This window comes from Oreochromis niloticus, linkage group LG9 (assembly GCF_001858045.2).
Source record: "Oreochromis niloticus isolate F11D_XX linkage group LG9, O_niloticus_UMD_NMBU, whole genome shotgun sequence".
Taxonomy (NCBI): domain Eukaryota; kingdom Metazoa; phylum Chordata; class Actinopteri; order Cichliformes; family Cichlidae; genus Oreochromis; species Oreochromis niloticus.
Genome location: NC_031974.2, coordinates 24,840,784 through 24,865,632, shown reverse-complemented (window position 1 = coordinate 24,865,632; position 24,849 = coordinate 24,840,784). Strand labels below are relative to the sequence as shown.

The 24,849-nt window shown below is 42.7% G+C and overlaps 1 protein-coding gene and 1 long non-coding RNA gene across 2 annotated transcripts; both read right to left on the bottom strand.

Moving 5' to 3' along the window:
* Positions 1-9,344: 9,344 nt before the first annotated feature.
* Positions 9,345-9,993, bottom strand: LOC106096896 (uncharacterized). The gene is made up of 3 exons (XR_001223237.3): positions 9,807-9,993; positions 9,589-9,711; positions 9,345-9,499 (listed from the first exon to the last, which is right to left on the bottom strand). It is a non-coding gene; the product is annotated as an uncharacterized LOC106096896 (long non-coding RNA).
* A 6,848-nt stretch (positions 9,994-16,841) lies between these two features.
* Positions 16,842-21,927, bottom strand: LOC102082611 (sialic acid-binding Ig-like lectin 7). Its single transcript, XM_019363218.2, has 8 exons — positions 21,691-21,927; positions 21,476-21,527; positions 20,871-21,260; positions 18,558-18,863; positions 18,190-18,480; positions 17,928-18,006; positions 17,740-17,779; positions 16,842-17,576 (listed from the first exon to the last, which is right to left on the bottom strand). The coding sequence occupies exons 2-8, from the start codon at positions 21,522-21,524 to the stop codon at positions 17,334-17,336; spliced, it is 1,398 nt and encodes a 465-aa protein (XP_019218763.1). The 5' UTR covers positions 21,525-21,527; positions 21,691-21,927; the 3' UTR covers positions 16,842-17,333.
* Positions 21,928-24,849: the final 2,922 nt, after the last annotated feature.

Here is a 24,849-nt window from a genome sequence, read left to right as displayed (position 1 = left end):
CTTTCTGTTTTATTTTGATAGTCCCTGTCTTGTGTGCAGTGTATCTAGTGTTGTTTCCCCTTGTGTCATTAGGTCCCATTATCCCATCTGTGTTCCCACCTTCCCCCCCCCATCATCACCTTGTCTTCCTTTTGTATTTAAGCCCTGTGTTTGTCTCTGTCCCTTGTCATGTCGTTAACCCTCAGTGGGTTTAATTCCAGTGGGTTTAAATCTGGGAAATGAGCTCACCCGAAACCCTGGCTGATTGTGACCCACACCCGTTTTCACACCTTGGCTCATGTGATTAGGTAGAGGATCATCAGGGGGTCCTTTTGTCCCTCTTTGGGGGGAAACTCCCACTGGGTTTAAATCTGGGACTCTCCACCATTTGACCTTAGAACTGAAGAAGCTTCTCGGATGAGAGGTGAAACGTCTTCAAGCAACTTAAAGAAGTCCAGACGCTTTTCTTTCCAAGTTCCTTAGACTACGATGACTTGGATGACTGAGAACCTTCACAGGCATTTTTACACAGCTACAATCCTACCTGAAAATATTTTTAAAATTTATTTCGTGATCCAGAATGCACCACCACCGATCCATGCTCGATAAAACGAGAGGAGCAAGACCACATTCGGAAATTTTGAGCGTACTTGACTTGATGCGTCCTTTGAATTGGAACAGTACTTGGTCTGCAACTGATAACGTATCACAAGTCCACGAGAATGCAAGTACACACAAGTATCCATTATTGAGTCACGGCCTCACGGCCTCAGTCTGCTTTTTATGTTCCCATCATGCACTGCTGTCACTTCAGAAAATGCCACTCCCACCTGACTGTCTCTAGATTCACCTTCCCCTCCCCTCACATGCAAGCTTGATCCTTATTCTCTGATTATATGCTTTATCCTTTATCATATAGAGCAGCGGTCCCCAAACCCCCATGAGAGTTGAGGCTTCGGTGTGAAATTTATGGTTTTCAGGGTTTTTATTTTTATCGTTATTTTTTTAAAAATCTTTTTTATCGGTAACTTGTTTTCCCTGGGTCTTTTCCCATGTGTTACAAATAAATCTTCTTTTTTTGGTAACAGTACTGGTTTTATTTTGTTGTATTTATCTGCGACACCTAAAGGCCGGTCCGTGAAAATACTGTCGGCCATATACTGGTCTGTGGTGCAAAAGAGGTTGGGGACCGCTGATATAGAGACTAGAGATGGACCGATCCGATATTACGTATCGGTATCGGTCCGATACTGACCTAAATTACTGGATCGGATATCGGTGAGAAATAAAAAATGTAATCCGATCCATTAAATATCAAAAAAACACCTCACAAAACTTGCCACACGGCGTAACTCGGCTCATAACCGTAGCACGTCGGAGCAGTGTGCTCACGTGATAGAGCGGCTGTGTGTATTTGTAGCCTCGCTACCAAACCAGCATTTCATCTCCAAGAAAGTTATCCCAGAGAGAAGTAAAGCAAGTGTGTAAGTTCATCTCTGAATGTTTGTAAAGCGTTCCCATGTTAAGCTTAACAACCGATATATGGAGCGACTGCCTCTTCTTGCTGCTACTTCAATCGTAAAACTGCTTAATGATCAGCTGATCGGCTTTTCTGTTGCGAGTCTCTCTTCTTTGTATTTGGCCCACTTTGCACCAGAAAGAGGAAACCAGCGGCTGAACAACAGCAGCACATTTAAACTTGATAAGCTGTTGTTAGAATTTATTTAATATTACTTTCTAGACCAGGATCCTTTTCTACGTAGCTGACGGCTGGTAACTGTGCAGGGGCGGATCTAGCAAAGTTTAGCCAGGGGGGCCGATAGGGCATGAACAGGGAAAAGGGGGCACAAAGACATACTTTTCTTTCTTATTCTCATTTAAAATGTCTAGCTTTTAATAAATAATTATCCGAATCTTACACCCAAAGTTTTAATCTGATGTAAAATGTATAGAAGTCCATTACTGTATATAGTAACTGTTAAGTCTAATATACCCTAGGAAGCTATAGTACTTTTTCCTTTGGGAAGGTACCATCTGTGAATTCTGCAATTCTGTTGAAGAAAGATGTTGAATCTATTTAATTATTCTTGAAAAATAATTTATTTCTGTGCATTTTTTTTCCACCCTGCATCAAGTTAAAGTTGATTACGTCAATTAAGCATCATGAGGTGGAGGGTGGGGGGTGGTTCCGTATTTTTTTTTTTTTTGGCTGGGAGTTTGCAACCCTATTAGTTAGTTTGCTTAATATTTCTGCTAAGTACTCTTTAAAATACCAGAATAGGGAGGATGGAGCAGGTTTAAGTTTATTAGATTGATCAGTATTGCTGAACTATGAAATATTTTGGGTGCAGTGTATTTTTTACACACAGGTATAACAGAATAGCTTTAGTGTTGTTGTTTATTTAAACTTGAGTATGAACTTATACAAAATGCAGCAAGATATTTAAAAAACAGTTTTATTGATTAAAAAACACTATATCGGATTCATATCGGTATCGGCAGATATCCAAATTTATGATATCGGTATCGGACATCAAAAAGTGGTATCGTGCCATCTCTAATAGAGACACTCACCTATCTGCTGCTGAATTTGCAGAGGCAGGGCTACTCACCATACCAATACCAACTAGCTTTTTAAATCTTAATATAAAATGAGTAACAGTAGGGTGGAGATTAGGTAAGGCTGCACTTTTTGCAGCAATCTCATATAGTAAACTATTTCTGTATCAGTAATATGTTTTCTTTTTGTCTGTTAATAATCATGTGAAACTGCACATGATTGCAGCTAGCAGGTTGTTATTGCTATCCATCAAGTCTAAAAACAGCATGTTAATACGTGGAGGTCCTGAAGGCTGCTCCAAAAATGATCAGATTATATTTTAAATATTTGTTCAGTTCTCTTCTAAACCCCGGCTGTCTATTGTAGGTTTTGAGTATTTACTAAAATAAAAAGAAAATTGTTCTAACATCTCACCTGTTTGTTTTTATTCAGGCATACATGTATACTATTTTTATTAAGAGAGATTAAGTTTGTGTTTCTGTCATGTAATCATTGTGCTTAACTGTATGAGGGTTATTAGATATTATAAAACATATGATGCGTAAATTATCTTGTTTTTCTTAAAGAAATCTACTACATGATGTGTAATTTTTTATGTCATGTGTCATTTTGTATTGCAAATATTAATGACAGTTAAATTAAGAGGCGATGGCAGTAAAGACTCCGGAACTGTGATGTCATCAAGTACACTGCCGTTCCAGTTGTAGAACGAGCGCGCTGTGTTCTGGGGAAATCTGGACTCCTGTGTGAACTTGCAAAGTCCAGACAAGCGAAAACGGGAGTACAGACTTGCGTACTTGAGAACTGAGAAACGGCCTAAGAGTCTGCAGTCTATGAACTAACCACAGCTAACACCAGCTAACAAATGTGAGCTCGGTGGTGAGTAACCTTCATTAATAGTAATAAAAATCACACAGCATGAGACTGGATTTATGAAAACACGCTCTTCCTCAGATAACATTCGAAAGCTACTCCATTTGATGTGGCTGAGCCAGTCTAAAGATACCCCAATAGCAGTTTTCTCCTTAGATGCGGAGAAGGCTTTTGACAAAGTTGAATGGAGCTTTCTTTTTTCAACCTTGTAGCAGTTCGGGTTTGGTCCAGATTTTCTAGACTGGGTTAAATTCCTATACAAAGAACCAAAGGCGGCGGTAATATCAAATGGTATGGTTTCTCCCTTTTTAGTTTGTCACGTGGAACTCATCAGGGCTGTTCTTTAAGTCCCCTTTTGTTCTTAATTTTTATAGAAACATTGGCAGTGAGTATCAGATCAATTAAAGGTGTGATAGGTGGGCAGCAGGAAAACAAACTTCTCCTCTATGCTGATGATATTCTTGCCATTATAACAAGAAGAATCAAGAAGAAGTTTATTGTCATTTCGTATGGTGTTACCCAGCCTGAAACGAAATACTGTTTCTCACCAGCCTCTACAGTGCAATAAGCAATACGGTTTAAAAAGAATAAATATGGTTTAAAAAGAATAAATACCATCACCATCTCTTTTGTTTTGTCCACATTGATGGTGAGGTTGTGGGATCTGCACCACACTCCAAGCTGCTCCACGTCCATTCTATAGGCAGACTCATCGTTGTCAGTGATGAGACCAACCACAGTTGTGTCGTCTGCAAACTTTAACTCTCCTCAGTGCCGCATTTAATGGACACCATAAAGGCATTCTCTGAGGTGTCTGTTAGGTTCATTTAAACAGATGGATTCAGTGGCAGAAACACACACAGGCGCAGAACAGCAGTGAAGCAGATTTATTAACCGTGATCAGGAAATATTTACAAGGGGACAGGGCTATATACAATAACCAAATAAATGTGCAAATGAACAGGGCCGAGGGGGAACGGAACGGAGCCAAGGTACGCAGACAGATAGATGAGCAAACCAGAGCTACCTGAGAACGAGGGACAAAACAAAATTAACGAATACCCGGCGAGAATCGAGAATGAAACTAAAATACACGGAGAGAGTTGGAGAGCTTACTTGAAACACCAGGATACAGGAGTAACAACGATCGCAGGCCAGCGCCAGATAAGTCTCTGTCACAGATCCAAAAAATGGGCCAGCGCACAAAGAAACAGGCAGGCGAGCAGGCGGCGAGACAGGCTGGTGTAGGGAAAAAAGCAGACAGGAGATGAATCTTAAAACATGTAGCTCAGGCGCTCGGAACCAACAGGCTAAACTTGCAACAGCACTGTTACCACTTATGGGAACGACAATAATCCGACATCAGACGTCCATCACTCAGCTCCCTAAATGCTCCCACTGATGACGTCCGATGCGCCGCAGGTGTGCCGGCATGTCGTCAAACACCGCCCCCCGCCTACCTGTGCCGAAAAAGGAAAACAAACCCCAGAAACACCAACACACATACCACCAACTCCTAATAGTACCCCCCCCTCAAGGGACGCCTCCTGGCGGCCCACCAGGCTTCTCAGGATGCCTCCTGTAAAAATCAGTAATGAGACCCGGGTCCACAATAAAGGCCCGAGGGAGCCAGGAGCGCTCCTCCGGGCCATAACCCTCCCAGTCCACCAAAAACTGGAAACCACGGCCACGACGGCGCACGTCCAGCAGCCGCCGGACCGAATAGACCGGGCCGCCGTCCACAACCCGGGCGGGCGGAGGAGGTTCCGAGGGCGGGCACAGCGGGCTGCGAGAAACAGGCTTGAGTTGAGACACATGAAATGTGGGATGAACCCTCATGGAGGCCGGCAGCCGCAGCCTCACAGAAACAGGGTTGATGATGCGTTGGATGGTGAAAGGACCCAGGAAGCGAGGAGCGAGCTTCCTGGACACGCACTTCAGAGGAATCGTCGCAGAGGACAACCAAACCTGTTGGCCCACAGTGTATCGAGGTGCAGGTGTCCTCCTCCGATCAGCAGCACGGCGGGTCTGAGTCACCGTCTGGAGCAGCGCCGCCTTAGCCCGGCGCCAGATCCGCCGACAACGACGTAAATGGTCCTGCACCGCCGGGACAGCAATCTCCGCCTCCTGAGAAGGAAACAGCGGTGGCTGATATCCAAGACAGATCTCAAACGGAGAGAAACCAGTAGCCGCTGAGGTGAGGGAGTTGTAAGCGTACTCAATCCAGGCAAGATGACTACTCCAGGAAGCGGGGTCAGAGGAGGCCACACAGCGCAGAGCCGACTCCAGCTGCTGATTAGCCCTCTCAGTCTGTCCGTTAGATTGCGGGTGATAGCCCGAGGAAAGGCTCACCCCCACCCCCAAAACAGCACAAAAAGCCCTCCAAACCCGAGAAACAAACTGAGGCCCCCTATCAGATACAATGTCCAAAGGTATCCCATGCAACCGAAAGACATGGTCCACCAACAAACGAGCAGTCTCGAGGGCCGAAGGGAGCTTAGAAAGAGGAACAAAATGCGCCGCCTTGGAGAACCTGTCGACAATGGTGAGGATGACCGAGTGGTTAGAGGAACGCGGCAGTCCAGTAACAAAGTCCACCGCAATATGCGACCAGGGCCGACCCGGAACAGGCAGGGGATGCAGCAGCCCGGGAGGGGCCAGGTGGCGGCTCTTATTGCGCGCACAGGTGTCACAGGCCAGCACATATTCACGGGCATCACTCGCCAAAGTGGGCCACCAAAAAGAGCGCCGCAACAGAGAAACCGTACGACGCACACCAGGGTGACAGGCGAGTCGAGAAGCGTGCACCCAATGCAAAACGCGCGCACGCACGGCCGATGGAACAAACAGCGTACCCGGCGGACCCGAACCAGGGTCCGGTTCCCGCAGCTGCGCACGGCGCACCAGGCCCTCAATACCCCACGTCAGGGCCCCCACCACACAGGACGAGGGGACGATAGTAGCCGCCCCAGTAGCCTCAAAATCGGGAGAAAATTGACGAGACAAAGCGTCAGGCTTAGTGTTGCGGGAACCCGGTCGAAAAGAGATAGTAAAATTAAACCGGCTAAATAACAGCTGCCACCGGGCCTGCCTGGAATTAAGCCGCTTCGCACTCCGAATGTAGGAAAGATTTTTATGGTCAGTCCAAACCACGAACGGCTGACCCGTCCCCTCCAACCAATGACGCCATTCCTCCAAAGCCAGCTTAACCGCCAGCAGCTCTCGGTTTCCCACGTCATAGTTCCGCTCAGCAGAAGAAAACCGCCGCGAAAAAAACGCGCAGGGATGAAGGCGGCCATCGTCGGGTGAGCGCTGCGACAACACTGCTCCTGCACCCGCATCAGACGCATCCACCTCCACAACAAATTGCCTGGAAGTATCAGGGTGGGCGAGAACGGGCGCGGAGCAAAACAACTCTTTCAATCGGGTAAACGCCTGCTCAGCTTCAGGCGACCAACAGAAAACTCGAGCCAGAGACGTCAAGCGAGTAAGCGGAAGAGCAACTCGACTGTAGTTTTTAATAAACCGGCGATAAAAATTAGCAAACCCCAGAAACCTCTGCAAGTGTTTGCGCGTAGGGGGAGTCGGCCAGTCCATGATTGCTTTGATTTTACCAGGATCGGGCCTAACCTGCCCCCGAGCAAGCACATAACCCAGAAATGACACCGAACTAGCATGAAACACACACTTTTCCGCTTTCACAAAAAGCTTGTTTTCCAGAAGCCGCTGCAAAACATCGCGCACCTGCTGAACATGTTCCTCAAAAGAGCGGGAAAAGATGAGAATATCGTCCAGGTAGACGAACACACAACGATTCAAAAAGTCCCGCAGCACATCATTAATCAATGCTTGAAACACCGCTGGTGCATTAGTCAGGCCAAAAGGCATCACCAAATATTCATAATGTCCACGCGGCGTGTTAAAAGCAGTCTTCCATTCGTCTCCCTGCCGTATGCGCACCAAATGGTACGCATTGCGAAGGTCCAGCTTCGTGAAAATGACCGCGTCCCGCAGGGAGTCAAAAGCAGAAGAGATCAGAGGAAGGGGGTACTTATTTTTTACAGTTATGTCATTAAGTCCCCGAAAATCAATGCAGGGCCGGAGAGATCCATCCTTCTTGTCTACAAAGAAAAAGCCGGCCGCCACCGGCGAAGATGACGGACGGATCAGACCCGCCTCCAATGACTCCGTGATATAATTCTCCATGGCCGCCTTCTCAGGACCAGAGAGGTTGTACAGCCGGCTAGTGGGTAACGGAGCTCCAGGCAACAGTTCAATGCAACAATCGTAAGGACGATGGGGGGGAAGCGAGAGCGCACAGCGTTTACTGAAAACTGCCCCCAGATCATGATACTGCTCAGGTACCGACGAGAGATCCAACTCCTCAGGTGCCAGCTGAGACAAGCAGACAGGCGAAGGCGGAAGAGCAGACTGTAAACAGTGAGACAAGCAATAGCTACTCCAACTCTCAATGCGCCGGGTAGACCAATTAACGTGAGGATTATGACGCTCGAACCACGGGAAACCCAAAACGACAGGAGACTCAGGGGAGGAAAAAACAAAAAACCGAAGAAACTCGCGATGATTACCGGAAAGAAGCAACGAAACAGGTTCGGTCTCATGCGTGACAGAGGGCAGTGATTGTCCATTAAGAGCCGCAACGGAGATGGGGACCGGCAAAGGCCGCGTCTTAATGCCGAGACGATGCGTGAGACCGCAGTCAATAAGGTTCTGCTCGGCGCCAGAATCCAAAAGTGCAGTAGTGGAAAAAGTACCAGACGCTGTATTCACGATAGCAGAAAGCTGCATGCGGGGGACTCGGGAAAGAGAGGAAATATCGCCCACCAGTACCCCCACAGTTACTGGCGGGCACCACCTTTTGCGCGCAACGGACAGGCGGACACAAAGTGGCCCGACTGGCCACAATACAAACACAACCGCCCCTCAAACCTCCTCTGACGCTCCTCAGGAGTAAGCCGTGTACGACCCAGCTGCATCGGCTCCACAGCAGTGTCAGCCGGAGGAGACCATGCGCGAGCCGGACCGGGAGGAGGAGGACGGGAAACCACGCGCACCGCAGCATATTCCCCCAACCCAGCACGGGAACGACCGCCCCTCTCCTCCGCACGCTCGCGAAGGCGATTGTCAATGCGAATGGCCAGATTAACGAGAGCCTCAAAACTCTCGGGTTCGTCGCGAGTAGCGAGCTCATCCTTCAAACGATCGGACAAGCCGATGACAAAAGCCCCGCGCAGCGCATCATCCCCCCACCCCGTCTCCGCGGCTTTAACCCGGAAATCAATAGAGAACTCCGCCACCGAGCGGCTTCCTTGTCGGAGCCCGTGCAGCTGTCGCGCGGCCTCATCAGAGCGCAAAGGATGATGAAAAACAGCCTTAAAATCCCGAACAAACTGTTCATATGTGACAGTCTCTAGGGGATGAAGAGCGAGATAAGATTCAGCCCAGTTCAACGCACGATCACGGAGAGCACCAATAAAATGCGAAATCTTAGAGGCATCATCAGAAAACGCATGAGGAAACCGCTGAAAAACCAGAGAAACCTGAATCAAAAACCCCCCACAACGGCCCAATTCTCCCGTAAAAGGCACCAGAGCTGGGGAGCGGGGTCACGAACAGAGCCCAAACCCTGCGGAACGGGCGGGGGGGTGGCGGCGCACTAGGAACGGTCGGAGGAACTAACCGGACTAAAGTCTCTTGTATGGCTGTCAGGGTCTCATTAACCCGACCAGCCCATTGCTCGGATTCCCTAAACTGCCGAGTTAAGCTTGACAAAGACTGCTCGTGTTCCTGGAGTAAGTCGCCGGAAGCGGGAGCTGTGCGTTCTGCCGAATCCATATTAATGGTCGGATTATTCTGTTAGGTTCATTTAAACAGATGGATTCAGTGGCAGAAACACACACAGGCGCAGAACAGCAGTGAAGCAGATTTATTAACCGTGATCAGGAAATATTTACAAGGGGACAGGGCTATATACAATAACCAAATAAATGTGCAAATGAACAGGGCCGAGGGGGAACGGAACGGAGCCAAGGTACGCAGACAGATAGATGAGCAAACCAGAGCTACCTGAGAACGAGGGACAAAACAAAATTAACGAATACCCGGCGAGAATCGAGAATGAAACTAAAATACACGGAGAGAGTTGGAGAGCTTACTTGAAACACCAGGATACAGGAGTAACAACGATCGCAGGCCAGCGCCAGATAAGTCTCTGTCACAGATCCAAAAAATGGGCCAGCGCACAAAGAAACAGGCAGGCGAGCAGGCGGCGAGACAGGCTGGTGTAGGGAAAAAAGCAGACAGGAGATGAATCTTAAAACATGTAGCTCAGGCGCTCGGAACCAACAGGCTAAACTTGCAACAGCACTGTTACCACTTATGGGAACGACAATAATCCGACATCAGACGTCCATCACTCAGCTCCCTAAATGCTCCCACTGATGACGTCCGATGCGCCGCAGGTGTGCCGGCATGTCGTCAAACACCGCCCCCCGCCTACCTGTGCCGAAAAAGGAAAACAAACCCCAGAAACACCAACACACATACCACCAACTCCTAATAGTGTCAGGTTATACTATTAACTGGGGAAAGTCTGAAGTAATGCCACTATCCCCACTATCTTATCCGTACATGGTAGAAAAGTTCAATTTTAAATGGGTACCTAGAGGGATGAAGTATCTCGGGATTAGGCTAAGCCCAGTTATGGAGGTCCTACTAAAACTCAATTTTGACCCGGTACAAATAAAAACAAATATAGAAAAATGTGGCAAATTAAAAATCTCATTGAGGGGCAAAACTGGTTAATTACTGGGGAAAAAATCAAGCCGGACAGGAATGGCTAAGTATAGAGTCTGAGATTTATACTCCTCTCGATCCAAAAAGTATGCTGTCTCAAAGCTGCACTTCAACCAAGGGCGTCGATTTGGCATGGACGGAAGGGACATGTCCCCACCAATATCCCGCGATTATTGAATTGTCCCCACCAATAATTTGATCTCTTCGAGTAAAGAAAAACAAACCCGATAGAAAGAAAAAAACGATCTGTCAACGTCTCATTCACCCAGCGGTGCAGAAAGAGTTAAATTACGTTCTCTACTGGAGTCCTACCTCATGTGACAAATATGGCCAATGTGATTGGCTGTGCCTTTCAGGGAGCTCTGTTTAGTTTTAGCAGCGGCAAGCTTGCGCTGCGAGGACCTGCAAGGAGGAGAGGAGGATGGCAGCAAAAAGGAAGAACCTGGATATAGGAAAGTATTTTTCAGAGAAACCTGTAAGTCACTTAAAGTCAAGTTCACTCATAAAATGTGTCCGTCATAATAACGTTACAGGCAATACCAGGCCATGCCAACCCTCCCGATTTTTCCGGGAGAATCCCGAATTTCATTGCCCCTCCCGAAAATCTCCCGGAGCCACCATTCTCCCCAATTTCTCCCGATTTTCCACCCGGACAACAAAATTGAAAAACCATATCCTAGATTGGCCCAGCCAATTCCAGTTTCCAACAATGGCTACTCTACTACTACTGCAGCTACTTAGTATTAATATTATTACTTATTACTCTTTCTGGGTCGCGAAATAAACTTTAAACATATTTTCAGGCGAGAATGTAGTTGTGTAAACTTCAAATAACTTAAACATGTTATTGTTTGGCCTTTTTCAGTGTTTTATTTGTTCGTGAGTAAATCGGTTTGGCTGAGATTAAGGTTATTAGATTAGATTAGATTAAATAAAACTTTATTAATCCCTCGGGAGGGTTCCTCCGGGGTTTTCACACAGCTGAATAAATGTCAAACAGAAAACTGATTAAACAGAAGTGTGAGATGGTCGAGAATCTACGCAAGCGTCCGGTTATATTTTATTTTATTTAGACAGCAAGGAGCAGACGGCAGAGGTGACGTAATTATGAAGGCTAGACCCCCCCCCAATTTCACAGTCGCTCATTTCCGGTCTACCCGGCTTTCGGAGGACCCGGCCCACTTAGACCGCGAAGGCCGGGTCCTCAGGTGGACGCAGCCTCTGAATTTGGACACCCCCGGCCTGAAACAGGCCGGTGACATTTAACTTATTTTTTTCCGATAAGTAAACACTGTAAAAACCCCTTTAAATGTCTCCCTAATTCTGAGGTCTCAATGTTGGCAAGTATGTGCTAGGCTTTGGCCCACATCAGTCTAAAACTGTATGTAACCATGAAAAACGTGTTGCCATGTCCACCAGGACAGTATAGTATAGACAGTATAGTATAGACTCCTTCACATAGTGGACATTGAGTTGTTGTGTGGGGCACCAGTAATCCATGTCTGTTGCTGTAACAGTAGTTCATGTTGAGAATAAAAAATCCCAGCTCACTGATTTGATCGGGGCAATAGTGCCTAAAATGTTGCATAATTTTGCTGAGAGATCTTTTACTTTGTGGTAATCTTAGATGAGTAGTTTTATGGACAAAAACCACCAGGTCATTCAGTGTTCCCTTAGTACTAATGTGTAAGAGATGTTGGTGTACTATAACTGAAGTAATGTTGTTAAGTCCTTAAAGTCATATTCTTTTATTGTCATGACTCTATTTGAAGCTTTTTTATTTTTGTATGATACCCGATTTATATGGAATATGGCTGAAGTAAACTAAAGTCTAAAATCAGTCATTTGTTTAATAGTGATTTAACATTATATAATTCACATATAAAACTATGAATTGTAATTTTAAATGGTTTAAAAGCATGTAGAATAGCATATGTAGTATATTTCTCCTTTTTTATCAAGAAGCAAAGACAAAAAGGAAAAAAAAAAAGAAACAGGGCAGGGTTCGGTGGTTGAATCATCCGTCCCCACCAATGCCAAAACCAAATCTACGCCCTTGACTTCAACGAACCCAATTTTGCTTCACTCTAGCCATGTATGGCTCAATATACATAGAATTCTTAAAATATCACCTCATGTGCAGTTTTACTTATCTCTTTGGAACAATCCAGCTATTCGTATAGGGGGGAAAAACAAACTGTGTTTTGGAAATTGTGGAAGTCTCGTGGCGTATATGTTGTTAGTGACTTATTTAAAGATGGAATTTATGTCCTATATAGATCTTGTCCAAACATACAAATTGGAAGGGAAGGAAAATTTTTGGAGATATATGCAAATTTGACACTGTGTGATGTCGAAGTTCAGAAGGGGACATGAAAATCTTGTTCTAAATTTTATAAATATGCCTCAGGAGTGCCACGCAGCATCATGTTTTTATAGGTTGGTAAATGATAACAGAAGTGTGGAGTGTTCGACTATTAAAACTTTGTGGCAGAAAGATTTAAATGCACCAATTCCAAACAAAAAATGGATGGGGATTTTGGCAGAAAATAGGATTTATGTTAAGGAGGTGAGGAGCAAATGCATACAATATAAAATTCTGCATAGATATCATCATACTCCAACAAGATTACACTGTGTGAAGCTTATGCCTGACAATCTCTGTTGGAAATGCAAAAGTGAGGCGGGGGCTTTTTGTTAAAAGTCCGCTTGGTCACTTTAACTGTTTAGACTACGTTACCCATGATGCACCTTGGTATCTGTACGTCCGGTTGGGAACGTGTTCAGCGCAGTTCTGCACAGATGAGAGGTGTGTCGGAGGATTAACGTTTTTTCTTGTGTTCCTGTGTGAGTTACCCCTGTGTGCGTGCTTATCATGTGAGTATCATAAGACGAGAGTGATGCTTGTTTGACTTTATCTGTGTAATTTGCTCTGTGTAATTTGTTACGTAAGAAGCTAGTCCCGTTGCTATCGCTAAGCTGCGGTTTTTGGCCTACTACAGGCAGCCTTGGTTGCAGCTGATATGTCATTTCATATACGACTTACTGTCAAGCATTGTGGTTGGAAGTGGATGTAACTATTTACTGTGTTTATTATCTGAATCGTTGTAATCTGTAGAGATCCTGTTTGCTAATGTATATACCAGCTAGAAATTCATTTATGGTCCTAGGGTGCCATCTAGTGGCCATGAGGTTATGGCAGATTATATAACCTTATGATGGAAACCCACTGTACTGTATAAGGGGTACACTGCTATCCATAGGGGTTAATATGAATATTTGTTCCTTCTGTTTACAGATGACCACACACTCATATACACACTCACACTCCCTTTACCTGCATTTTGAATACTGTAATGCAATCGCCTCCCCACTGTACATCCTGTTGATGTCATCTGCCACCTCCTTATTAAAGTTACTTGAACTACGTCACTGTGGAGTGCCATTCCTTCTGACCGAGGACGACTCAGTTGAAGCGTGATTGGCAATCAGTGCAAACATACATTACACTTTTGTACATTGTTTTGGGGAATGTTCCCTTATAGCTCCTTTTTGGAAGGAAGTCATCACACTTTTAAAAGGTTGGTCAGGATTAGAAGTGCCCGTAACTCCTGAATTGCGTTTGTTGGGAGACCGTTCTCATATTCCAAGAATTCAAAATAATATTTTTACGGTTGTTAAAGTTGGACTGGTAACTGCATCGAGGATCATCCTTAGGCACTGGAAGACTACAGCATGTCCTGAGCTGAAAGACTGGATTAGAGCAATAGCAGAGACTGCTTCCTATGAGTCCATGCTGAATAAACTTAAAAATGATACAGAAGACAAAGATAAATATTGGGACTACTTTTGGAGCTATCTAAAACAACCAGGAAATCATGACCCTAATATCATAATCTGAAGGATTATTATCTGTGACCACCGGTCCAAATGTTACTTTACTGTCATTTTTATTTGCCTGTTTCTGTGTTTCTTCTCTTGGAACCCACTGTTAGTTAGTTTCTCTTTCCTTTCTCAGACTTTTAAGGGGAGGGGTGCACACCAGCAGTTTTCTTGTGTTTTTGTTTGTTTGTTTATTTGTTTTTTTGTTGTGTGTTTTTTCTTTCTTTCCCTCTTATACAGGTTTAAGTATATGTTTTCAAAAAACTTGCAAAATCAATAAAAACTTAAATGTCCAAAAAAATCACACAGCAATAATACAGATAGATAGACGATAATGAAGTTTCACCCATCCCATTTTTCTTATGAAGTGGTGTCAGAAATGCATTCCTGCCCCTGCACTGCTGGCTCTGGGTCCATTGTGTTACTGATGCCACCAACATTAACAGGACGCTTACATTAGAGCCTTTATTGTGTGTTTTGTTTGGGTTTCCAGCAATCAGAGAAACTATATTAATCCCAGATGGAAATTTATTTAAAAAAAAAAAATTAAAAAGAGCTGCAGGTCATATGCTCTCAGCCTTGCAAATGTATGACTACATGCTCAGCCAGCTGAGCGAAAACCTGTGCCCAACTGCATTAAATCACCAGATTTGGAGAAGGCATAGAGATGGGAAGCCTAACACATGAAACAGAAAATGACCGCTGTGTATTCTATTTATTTCAACAAAGTAACTGTATTCTGATTACCACCTATTTAAACGGTAACTGTAACGGAATACAGTTACTCATATTTTGTATTTTAAATACGTAACGCCAGTACATGTATTCCATTACTTCCCAACACTGGTAGTAGGAACAGAGAATCCTCGGGCTGACGAGAGCTGTTACTTTGCAGAGATGATCATGAAACAGTGGATTCCAGGAGGGAGTAGGTTGGACAGTCTCTAACTACCTGTCCATGCCAAACAGCCAAAGTGAAGATTGGCTCTCAGCTTGGTTACAGCCAAAATACAACAGAGTCGTGGGGTGCCAGGGTGCAGGTTTTAGATGAAAAGTAGTCACTGCAGAAAACAACCTGTAAATATTGTTTATATTGATTGTTTGTATGGATAGCACCACCCAGTGGAGAAAACTGTGTAGTTCTAGCTTAAAAGAAACAGCCTACTAAACATAATGTTGTTCTTTCAATATTATGTAACCAGAGATGGGCAGCAACGCATTACTGTAATCCGATTACTTTTTCAAGTAATGAGTAAAGTAAGAGATTACTATTGCAAAAAAGGTAATTAGATTACTGTTACTTTCCCGTAAGCATGCTGCGTTACTGCGTTACTAAAACCATGATATTTTTTTGCAAGAACTTCTCATGATAGTGACGTAAGCGAGTGCGACGTTCGTGGCAACAGCTGTGTGCAGATCAACAATGGATAATATATCGAGTGCGGGAGAGAGTATGAGTGTGCAGCGTTTAAAGCGTGGAAGTACTGACCTTATTTTGAGTTTGATTCCGTAAAAAGTGACAAAAACATTAGTGTCCGTTGTGTGTGAAGAAAACTTCTCTTTACAGTGAAAAAACCTCCTGAACTTCCAAGCAAGCACCGAGTGCGCTACCACGGAATGTGAAATTCACAGAGAAACTCGCGGATTCTTCCACTGACCGCTGCGGCACACCTGCACCAGGGCAAACCTCCGCCTACCCACTCCTGCTTTACAGGTGAAAATAGAGCAACGGGACCGCTAGTCTTTGATTTTATTTATTTTCTGCTGTTTTACTTGCATCTATTTGAAAGACTGAGTGTAAACACAAAAAAATATTTTATGTGCTGGAATGTGCAGAAAATAGGTTGCATATAATTAAATTTTTGCTTGATGCATAAAGTTAAAAGATTAAAACTAATAAAACAAGTTTTAAAAAGAGACATTTCCATTTGATTACATTTTGTATGATGGATTATGCAGAAAAAGTAGAATTGGGCTGAAAGATCTATCGCTTTATTACCTATTCAGGTTTTAAATCATGTTTTTAAAAAGTAACTAAGTAACTAAGTAATTAATTACTTTTGAAAATAAGTAATCAGTAAAGTAACTGGATTACTCTTGGGGGGGGAGTAATCAGTAATTAGTTACTAATTACTTTTTTCAAGTAACTTGACCAACACTGTATGTAACCAAATCACAGTCACATGTGCTTCTACTCCTAGTGTTAGTCCAAAATGGGGAGGGTTGCATCAGGAAGAGCATCCAACATAGACTCTATGCAAAATAAAACATGTGGATATAAAGAATGATATTTCAATGGCAGATCAGCTCGAGCCCAGATGAACTCCCCCTGTTGATATTGTTCAACATGGTGCATGTGGAAATTGTATCACTGTTGACCAAAGACAAAGGGAAAGGAAAGGGGAAACTTGTTGAGAGCCAGGGTCAAAGTATAAACGCAGGAGTGTGGAGGTAACAGTCGGGGCTCTAAAGGGTCTAACAAAAGCAGCTGAAAGAAGAAAAAGATGACTTAAAAGAACTATATCAGGAATATTTCACATAAACAGTCTGATGCATAATGTCCTCTCTTTAACAAAAAGCAAGCCGTTTATTCAGGCTGATGAAAAAATACAAAAGCAAATGGCAAACAAAAAGGCGAACAAAGCTGAAAACTAAACTATCACTTATACTGGGTGAACTAGGACTAGACTTGAGAAACATGAACATGATGAGATTTGAGCATTCCAGTGACATGAGACAAATAAAAGATAAACAAAGGGAGACAGAAGACTTAAATACACGGAAGGGTAATGGGCGAAGTGGAAACAGCCGATGCAAATAAACATGATGACACAAGGGAAGCAAAACTAAACACACTGAACATGAAACACGAGAATGTCAAAATAAAGGAGAGGCGTAGACTGGGACACGTGAGCTTGACACAACTGTTGAGTGCAGGGTGCAGAAAAAAACTCAAACAAAGAAGCTACAGCATGTGTAGGTTTTGATTTTCAGTTTTACAGAACAGCATCAGCTGACATCTGAAACCAGTTCCTTATTGAAGTAAATTTGAAGTAAACTTCTGTTTATTCAGATTTTTCATGAACACAAGAAAAATGAAAACAGAACATGAAAAGCTGCAGAGTGTTGTTTCTTTGTTTAACATCACTGAACTGTGAAAATGACCCACTGAAAAGCTCCACGTGTGTATGTCGACGCTGAAGTAATGTCATTTCACAACATTTCAAATTTTCTTCACCTCACTGTAGAGTTCCTCCTGGACACGAGGACTCTGTGTTAAGTTGTTTTCTGGCTTGGTGACTTTCACCTGTGCGTACACTGTATCCTGCTCCTGTCCTCTGTCCTGCACTGAGTCAGAGGATGCTTCATGCATGAAAATGTTAATCTCACCATAATGGATGTTTTCTTCAACTTCCTCTGTTTTACTTCCAGGTTCTTCAACAACCTGCTTTTCATTTATTTGAATCTATGGAATTAAAATAATAGAAAGGTCTTTTAGCTGAGTCAGTTATTTTTTTGTTACATTAAATGATCAGACTGCTCTGACAAAGATGCTACTGTAAATAATCACTAGAACAGTCAGTTATCCTGCCGATAGATTTTTTTTGGTTTTGTTTTAATTCCTTTACCTGAGTCTGTTGTTGTCTTTGATGCTTCGATTTTAACCAGCTGGAAGACACAAGAGGCTGTTAAATTAACTCTATTAAATATAAGTGTGAATAAAGTTAATCTGTTGGAAAACAGATATTTTAATGTGCAGCTAAAATATCTTTGACACTAACAGTATGTGTTTTCTACTTTCATGTGTGATACTTACCAAACAAAGATTATCAAGCAGAGTAAGATTAAGAGTAAAATGATCCCAATGATTACGCCAATATGTTGCCAAAGTTTGTCTGTTGAAGCACAATCAACAGAAATCATGAAGTAACAAAAACAAAAAATGATTTTATGTTGACATATTGATTCAGGCTGTGGTTCGTTACTACTTAATTTTTTTTTTTAAATTAGAGATATAATAGATACAAAAATTTTTAAAAAATGATGGGAGCATATAACACACATACTTTCATCTTTACCATTGCCTTTAACAGTCACATGAATCTCTCCTGATGTCTGATTACCCAGATCATTAGTGGCCACACAGTAATAAACTCCTCCATCTGTTACATTGAAGCTGTAAATCTCTCCTTCAGATACTTTCACAGTTTCACCTGGTTCAAGAAGAGCAGAGATGGCTCTGCTCTTCTTGAACCAGGTGAAACTGCTGACTGGAGGTTTGGCTCTGCTGGAGCAGGTCAGGTTCACCCAGCTGCCTGCTGACACCAAACCTGATGGACTGATGGATGCTGAGGTGTCTTTAGGAGCATCTGTAGGAAAAAAAAATGAAGTCCCATGAATCATGATATGTTGACAGGATTTTAACAACAAACTCTGATTGTCTTACATGAAACACTGAGAGTCTCTTCTGTCTCTGCTGTCTTGGTGTCTTTTCCTTGGTTCACAGGATATCTGGCAGAGCAGCTGATCTTCTTTCCATCATGTGTGTCTGACAGAGTGATGGTCTGCTGGATTTTAGTTGTAAAGTTTCCATCTGTGTTTTGCTTTGTTTTATTGTCAGAGTCTTGTGTGAGATTCCAGGTGAGTTGAGGAGGGGAGTGTGGACAGGGAGTGAGAGCTGAGCAGGTTATAGTGACAGACTCCTTCTCCTTCAGATCACCTGGGATTGTAATATTGGGCCTCCAAGGAGAATCTGTGGTTTCACATCAAACACAGTTTGTGCACTGATAATACAGTCAAGAAAGAGATGGAGATCAGTGACAACAATGGATAAAAAAACAAAATGTGGTATTGTCCTCCTTCCTGAAATCCTGCATATTTGTCTCACTTAAAAGTTTCAGATAAAAACTCATTTTAATATTAGACAAAGATAACCTGAGTAAAAGATGGTGGTGGTTGTGTTATGGTCTGAGACTCAAAAAAAAAAAAAAAAAACCTGAATGAAGGTTTTGGAGCAGCCTAGTCAAAGAGGCTTGGATTCAAAATTAAATGTTATGCTTTGATTTTAAACAAGTTGTTCATGCTTGGAAAATGTAGCTGAATTAAAATTATTAAGCAAAGAAGAGGGAACCAAAATTCTTCAATAGCACTGTGAATGACTCATTACCAGCTACCAAAAACACTTGCAGTTCTTGCTGCCAAGGCATTTAGTTATTAACACAGGGGCAGGTAGGTTTGGATAACATTTTTCCTTAAAAATAAAATCACCATTCAAAAACTGCAATTTTTATTCAGTCAGGTTGTCTTTGTCTTATCATAAAATATTATTTCAGTTTAAACATGCAGAAGTGACAAATATGCAAATGCCGTTTTAGTTTTTAATCACTAACAGACAGGATCTTTCCTTTTACGTCCCCTGTAAGTGCAGGATAGGTTGGAGAAGGGATGTAGAGTATGTATTTGTGTCAGGCCGTTAGTTTGTTGAACAGTAACTTGTGAAGTTTCCATGCAAACCAGACTATTTATGTCATGGTACTCGGTCATGTGACTCCAGTATGTGGGTTGTTAATGTGTCATTTTGTATTCATTTGTGTTCTAGTTTCAGTTTAGCTCATCCAGTCAATTTCTAGGTTGCCATTAGTCCTTTGTTTCTTAATTTCTTTGTGTCATCTTCCCCTGTGTTTAAGTTCCCATTGTTGTTTATTGGGTGTTATTGGTCATGTTTCTTGCCTGCCTGGTTAATGTTGTCAAGTTCGTGTGATGCCTGCGTCTTGTCATGTTTTCCTGTTTATTGTGAAAGTCCAGTTTCCATGTCTTTGTGTTTTTGGTTTACATTTCCTGTGCATCATTATGTTCATCCTAGTCAGCTGTTTCCTCATGTGTCTCCACTCCTCCTGATCACCTTATGTGTATATTTAAGTCCTTTGTCTCTTACTGTTCTTTGTCAGGTCATCTGTCATCTTCGCCACAGGTTTCATAGTTTTCCCTCATTGTTTCACTGTGTTTCATAGCATTCCTAATTACTCTGTGTTCATAGTATTTCATAGTCTTTTCACAGAGTGTCATTGTCTTTTAGTTTACACAGTGTTCTCAGTCCCCTTAGTTTTCCCAGTTTCAGTGTGTCTCTAGAGTTGTTCTCATGCCATCAGCCACAATAAAGGCTCGCTTTATTTTTGGAAACTTAGTTCTGTCTTCACCATGTCCGCTTTTGGGTCTACCTCATCTACACACCGGCGCACCCCGCCATGACAATTTAAACATAAAAAAATCATAAATATGCTTTTAAACAGTGACTTTTTCTTTGTATGCAGGATTTCTTCTCTTTTATTTTTTATTTTCTGTTTTCTTGCAGTTTTGCTCGAGGCTTGTTCATTTTTAAGGGCTTTGCAAGTACCTTAAAGTCTTCTGAACAACGTGGTATTGAACTCTGAGGGGTTTGGGTAGTATTTGGTAAATATATCTGTGTTTGTTAACAGTCTGTATTACAGTTTGTATTCTAGATTGTTAAAAACTGTCTTTACTACAGTTTTTTTTTTTTTTTTTTTACTGATTCCCAATTTTACTGTTCACAATAAAGACCCCAGAAGACTAACTATTGTCCTGAGCCATCTTAATTTTCCAAATTTCCAGCTAAACACAAAACACTTAAATGGGCTCATTTCTGTTACATTTGTTCATAATTTCTTTTTTAGTTGTTTTGAATAAAAGCTGCAGCTGATTATACTTTATTGTTTATAGAAATGAGAGGAAACCTTCTTACCTTTAATTGTTATTTGAAGAGGATCACAAACAGCTGTTGCTCTGAACGGCCAGTTCATAATTCTGAAGTAGTATGTGTTTGTATAATTTGTGCTTAAATTGGAAAACAGAGTGGTGCAGTTTCTCTGTGTCAGGTTTCCTGTAATATTCATTGGATAGATGTTAACTGTCAAACTGCTGTTGAAGATCACATTGTTTGGATAAATGCCAAAGTCAGGATTATTTTTAATCCACACTCCCAACACAGGTCTTGTGCTGTCAAACCCATCGACAGTCACTCTATAGTCACTAAAGTTACATGGGATGTGTAAACAAGATCCACTCAGAGCTTCCATCTCTGTTGGTGCAGTGATCAACAGGTTTGTAGAATCAAGACAAGCAGCCAAAGTACCTGGAAAAAAAAAAAACAAAAAAAAAAAAACAGAATATCATGAAAATATAGAAATGTAGATAAAGAGAAAATTCATGATGAAAAATCTGACTTTAAGAGTCATGGGTTTGATTTTTATCTCGTTCTTTCAACATCCTCAGTCTACTTGACTTTGTAAAGTATCTCTATCTGCTCTGATCTATCAGACTGTAAATGACTGAAATGAGACGGCTCACTTGGAATAAAGAGGAGACTCAGTAACATGATGTCTGTCATAAAACCCATCACCTGGAAAAACATGAAGAAAAGAATCATTACACAAATAAGAAACAAAAACAGGAACTTGCCTCGTTTTGTAAAGCACTTACAAAACAAAAACAAAAAAAAATTAAATAAAACTTTTTTTCATTGCAATACACAAAATTAATAAACTGTATGAAAGTTTTCTTACCAAATGATCAGGCTGCTACAGAGGAGAGTCGACAACGTAAAAGTCAGTGTGATTTCAGCAGTGCGAGTGAAACACTTCTGTTTAGATGTTGTAATGTCAAAGCAAACAGGCCTATGACAATTTTGGTTTTCTGTTGTTCTTTATTCAGTCAGTCTGCTTTTTATGTTCCCATCATGCACTCTGCTGACACTTCAGATGCTGCCACTCCCACCTGCCTCTAGATTCACCTGACACTCCACTCACATGCAAACATATTCCTCATTCTCTCAGTAGTTCCCTTCCATGTACGCCTCCCTTGGCTTTGTCTGTTCTGCTTTGTTCTTATCAGTTCTGATCTGCGTTTTTTGAGACTGACCTTAGTGTCTGTGTGTTTGTTTTATTTTATTTGCTAAATAAGGACATTTGATTTTTATTTGTATCTAAAAATATTTTAGATATATTGGATTTTTTTTTTTTCTTACAGCAACAGAATAATTGCCAAAGAGCTATTACCCAAAAACATAGTATCTGCATGGTGTACACTGTATTTTCAAAAAGAAAAAAAGAAAAAAAAAAGAAAAATGGAGGACAAAAGTGGCATGCCTTAAAAAAAAAAAAAAAAAAAAAATCTACAGCGATTTCACAAAAGATTACCAAATTAATGTCCATGTGGCAGGGGTGTGGTCTCTGGCCTGCTGCAGTGGAGGGGTGCTGCAGTGAGCTCATGGGGCAGTGCTGGGATGTCAAAGGGGACAGGTGATTTTGATGGGATTAGTGACTCTCTCCCCTTTTTATAGTGACAGAGGAGACTGGCAAGAGGTGAGTGTATAAGTATAACAATCAAATCATTTTAATTCTACTTAACTTGCTGACCTACTCTGAGCTAATACCGTTTTTATTCTGATCCTTTGGAGGAGAAAGGTTGGAAAACAAAGCAAACGAGATCCAAAGATGCACATATCACTGTGTCCCGAGTTGATGATGATCACCCAATAAGAAAGCAGCATCCCCTGGGCATTCAGTGGAAGTATGATGCAAAACAAAATCCTTCTAAATTAATCATCTAACTCAGCAATAATTGAGAGGAAAAAGCCAAAAATATACTAAACAAACCACAATGACCTGTGTTATGAAGGAAGGAAGGCTCAGGGTTTAGGTAGTCATCATCATGGGCTCATCCGATTAGAATGAGAATAAGCAGTAATCAATCATTCACAGGGTTTTCCTTTTATTCTCAAATCAATAAAGGAAAGAAGGAAAGACACACATGGACTGCTATCTCTGAAAGGAAATAAAGTATGATTTAAGTAACTCAAAATAATACATGAACTCAGGAGACTCAAACAGACACTCACCTCAGCTGCCGCCCCATGTGGGAGTGAAGAAAGAGTGAAGGGTAGGTGAGTGTAGTCCTTATATAACGAGTGAGAGGTGAGTGCAATTAAGGGCAAGCACCACCCCCAATCAAAGGTGAGGAAAAGAAACAAGGTGCATCTGGTGAAGTGAATGTGCTGAAAGGTGAGCCTTTACAACAGCCGCCCCCATATTTCTACTGAGAAATATGTTCAAAGGATTAGAGTTGCTCTTTGTCACGAAGCAGGGGCAGAGGAATCAGACGTGCTACAGGTCTGATATAGGGTTCAGGGGGTCGACCTGGAGGTCGACAACGCAGGCCAGACAGTTCAGGGGGCTGACCATGTAGCCAGCGGTGGCGGCAAAGCAGGTCCAAATGCCAACCGCGTGGGATGCAGCTACAGGCCCAGACCTGCAGACCGTCAGGCAGTTTTGCGGGTGCTGGGGTTAATTTACGGGGCCGCCTGCAGGAGCAGGCGGCGCCCTGACCACTGGCGGAATGGCAGCCACAGGCGGTGGAACTGGTGATAGCGGCACTGCAGGTGACGACGTAGATACTGCTGATGGTAGAGTAGGAGGTGGCTGAATGAATTCAGAGCCATCAGTGGACACGAGGATGTGCTGGAGCAGTTCTCCTGAACCGGAAGATGTGAACAAACATTGGGCATGTGCGGAACTGCTCTGGGGTTGGAAGTCTGTGATCGGACCTTGGAGTGTCCATCCTAAGCGGGTTTTGAAAGCTGCAGGAGATCCAAATGGTCCATGTCTAACTGGTGCAATAGGCGTAATAAGGTGGGTATGATCAGAGCCTATGAGCAGTAGTGGAGCTGCTTTGTTAATAAAGGGTAATGGAATACCTTGGAGATGCTTGTATCTCCGTTGGAGAGATGATACGGGGTAGGTGTGGTCTGAAAGTGCTAAGTGACTTGTAGTGAAGGCATTATTAATTGTGTAGGTTTTCTCTGGATGTGCAATGGGTAAGATTTTGAAACTTACAGAATAACCTTGAATGGTTTCAACTTCTGAGTGATAATTTTTCAGCTTTCCCAGTTAGGTAGAGATGCTGAGCTGCTGATGTCAGAAGCATGGTACGTTGGGAGCCATCATCAAGTATTGCATATGTTTCAAGAGTTCTTTTGCCATTATGCAGGAGCACTTTCACAACTTTTAATAGTACACTAGGACAGTCACTAGGTTTATCAAAGTACAGTGTCCTCACTACAGGATTAACTTTAGTTCTAGGTCTTTGATTCACCTCACACAGGATCTGTAGATGTCGTCCCATGCAGGTAGCACAGTCTTTTCTCAGATCGCACTTTGCAGCCTGATGAGTTCTAGCACAACGCCAACACCGTTTGTTTCTCTTTATCCAGTTTATTTTCTCATCCTTTGTCTTGTTAATGAACTCAGGACACTTGCTAATGTGGTGTTCAGGTGAGCAGCAATATGCACATGTTGCCTTAGTTATTATGATGGGTTGTGTTGCCTGTACAGGATCGGATGCATTTGTCCCATGTAATATTGTTGTGAGTGGAGAGGTGTACTTACGGGCGGGTCGTGGCTGGTTGGAGGATGAAACACGACTACTGTCTTTTCTTGGTTGACACTTGGACTCCATTCGCAACCAGGACGAGAACAAAGGTAAGTCATACATCATATCTCCTTGTTCCCTGTAAATGTGCCGTTTGAAGCGACTGGAATGCTCTGCAGGCAACTTTTCTAGTAGGCGATCGACATGGGAGCCACAATTTAGTTCTGTCCGTCCTTGATCACCCATAGTGCTAAGCAAACCAACTAAAGCTTGCACACGAAGAGCAAAGTTATCCA

What these genes read in the sequence shown, in the direction of transcription:
- LOC102082611 (XM_019363218.2), bottom strand. Translation starts at nt 21,524, where the DNA reads ATGGGTTTTATGACAGACATCATGTTACTGAGTCTCCTCTTTATTCCA. An exon ending in GAGTCTCCTCTTTATTCCAA is followed by an intron (nt 21,261 to 21,475) that starts GTGAGCCGTCTC and finishes TTTTTTTTCCAG; the next exon opens with GTACTTTGGCTGCTTGTCTT. An exon ending in AAAGACAACAACAGACTCAG is followed by an intron (nt 17,577 to 17,739) that starts GTAAAGGAATTA and finishes TTAATTCCATAG; the next exon opens with ATTCAAATAAATGAAAAGCA.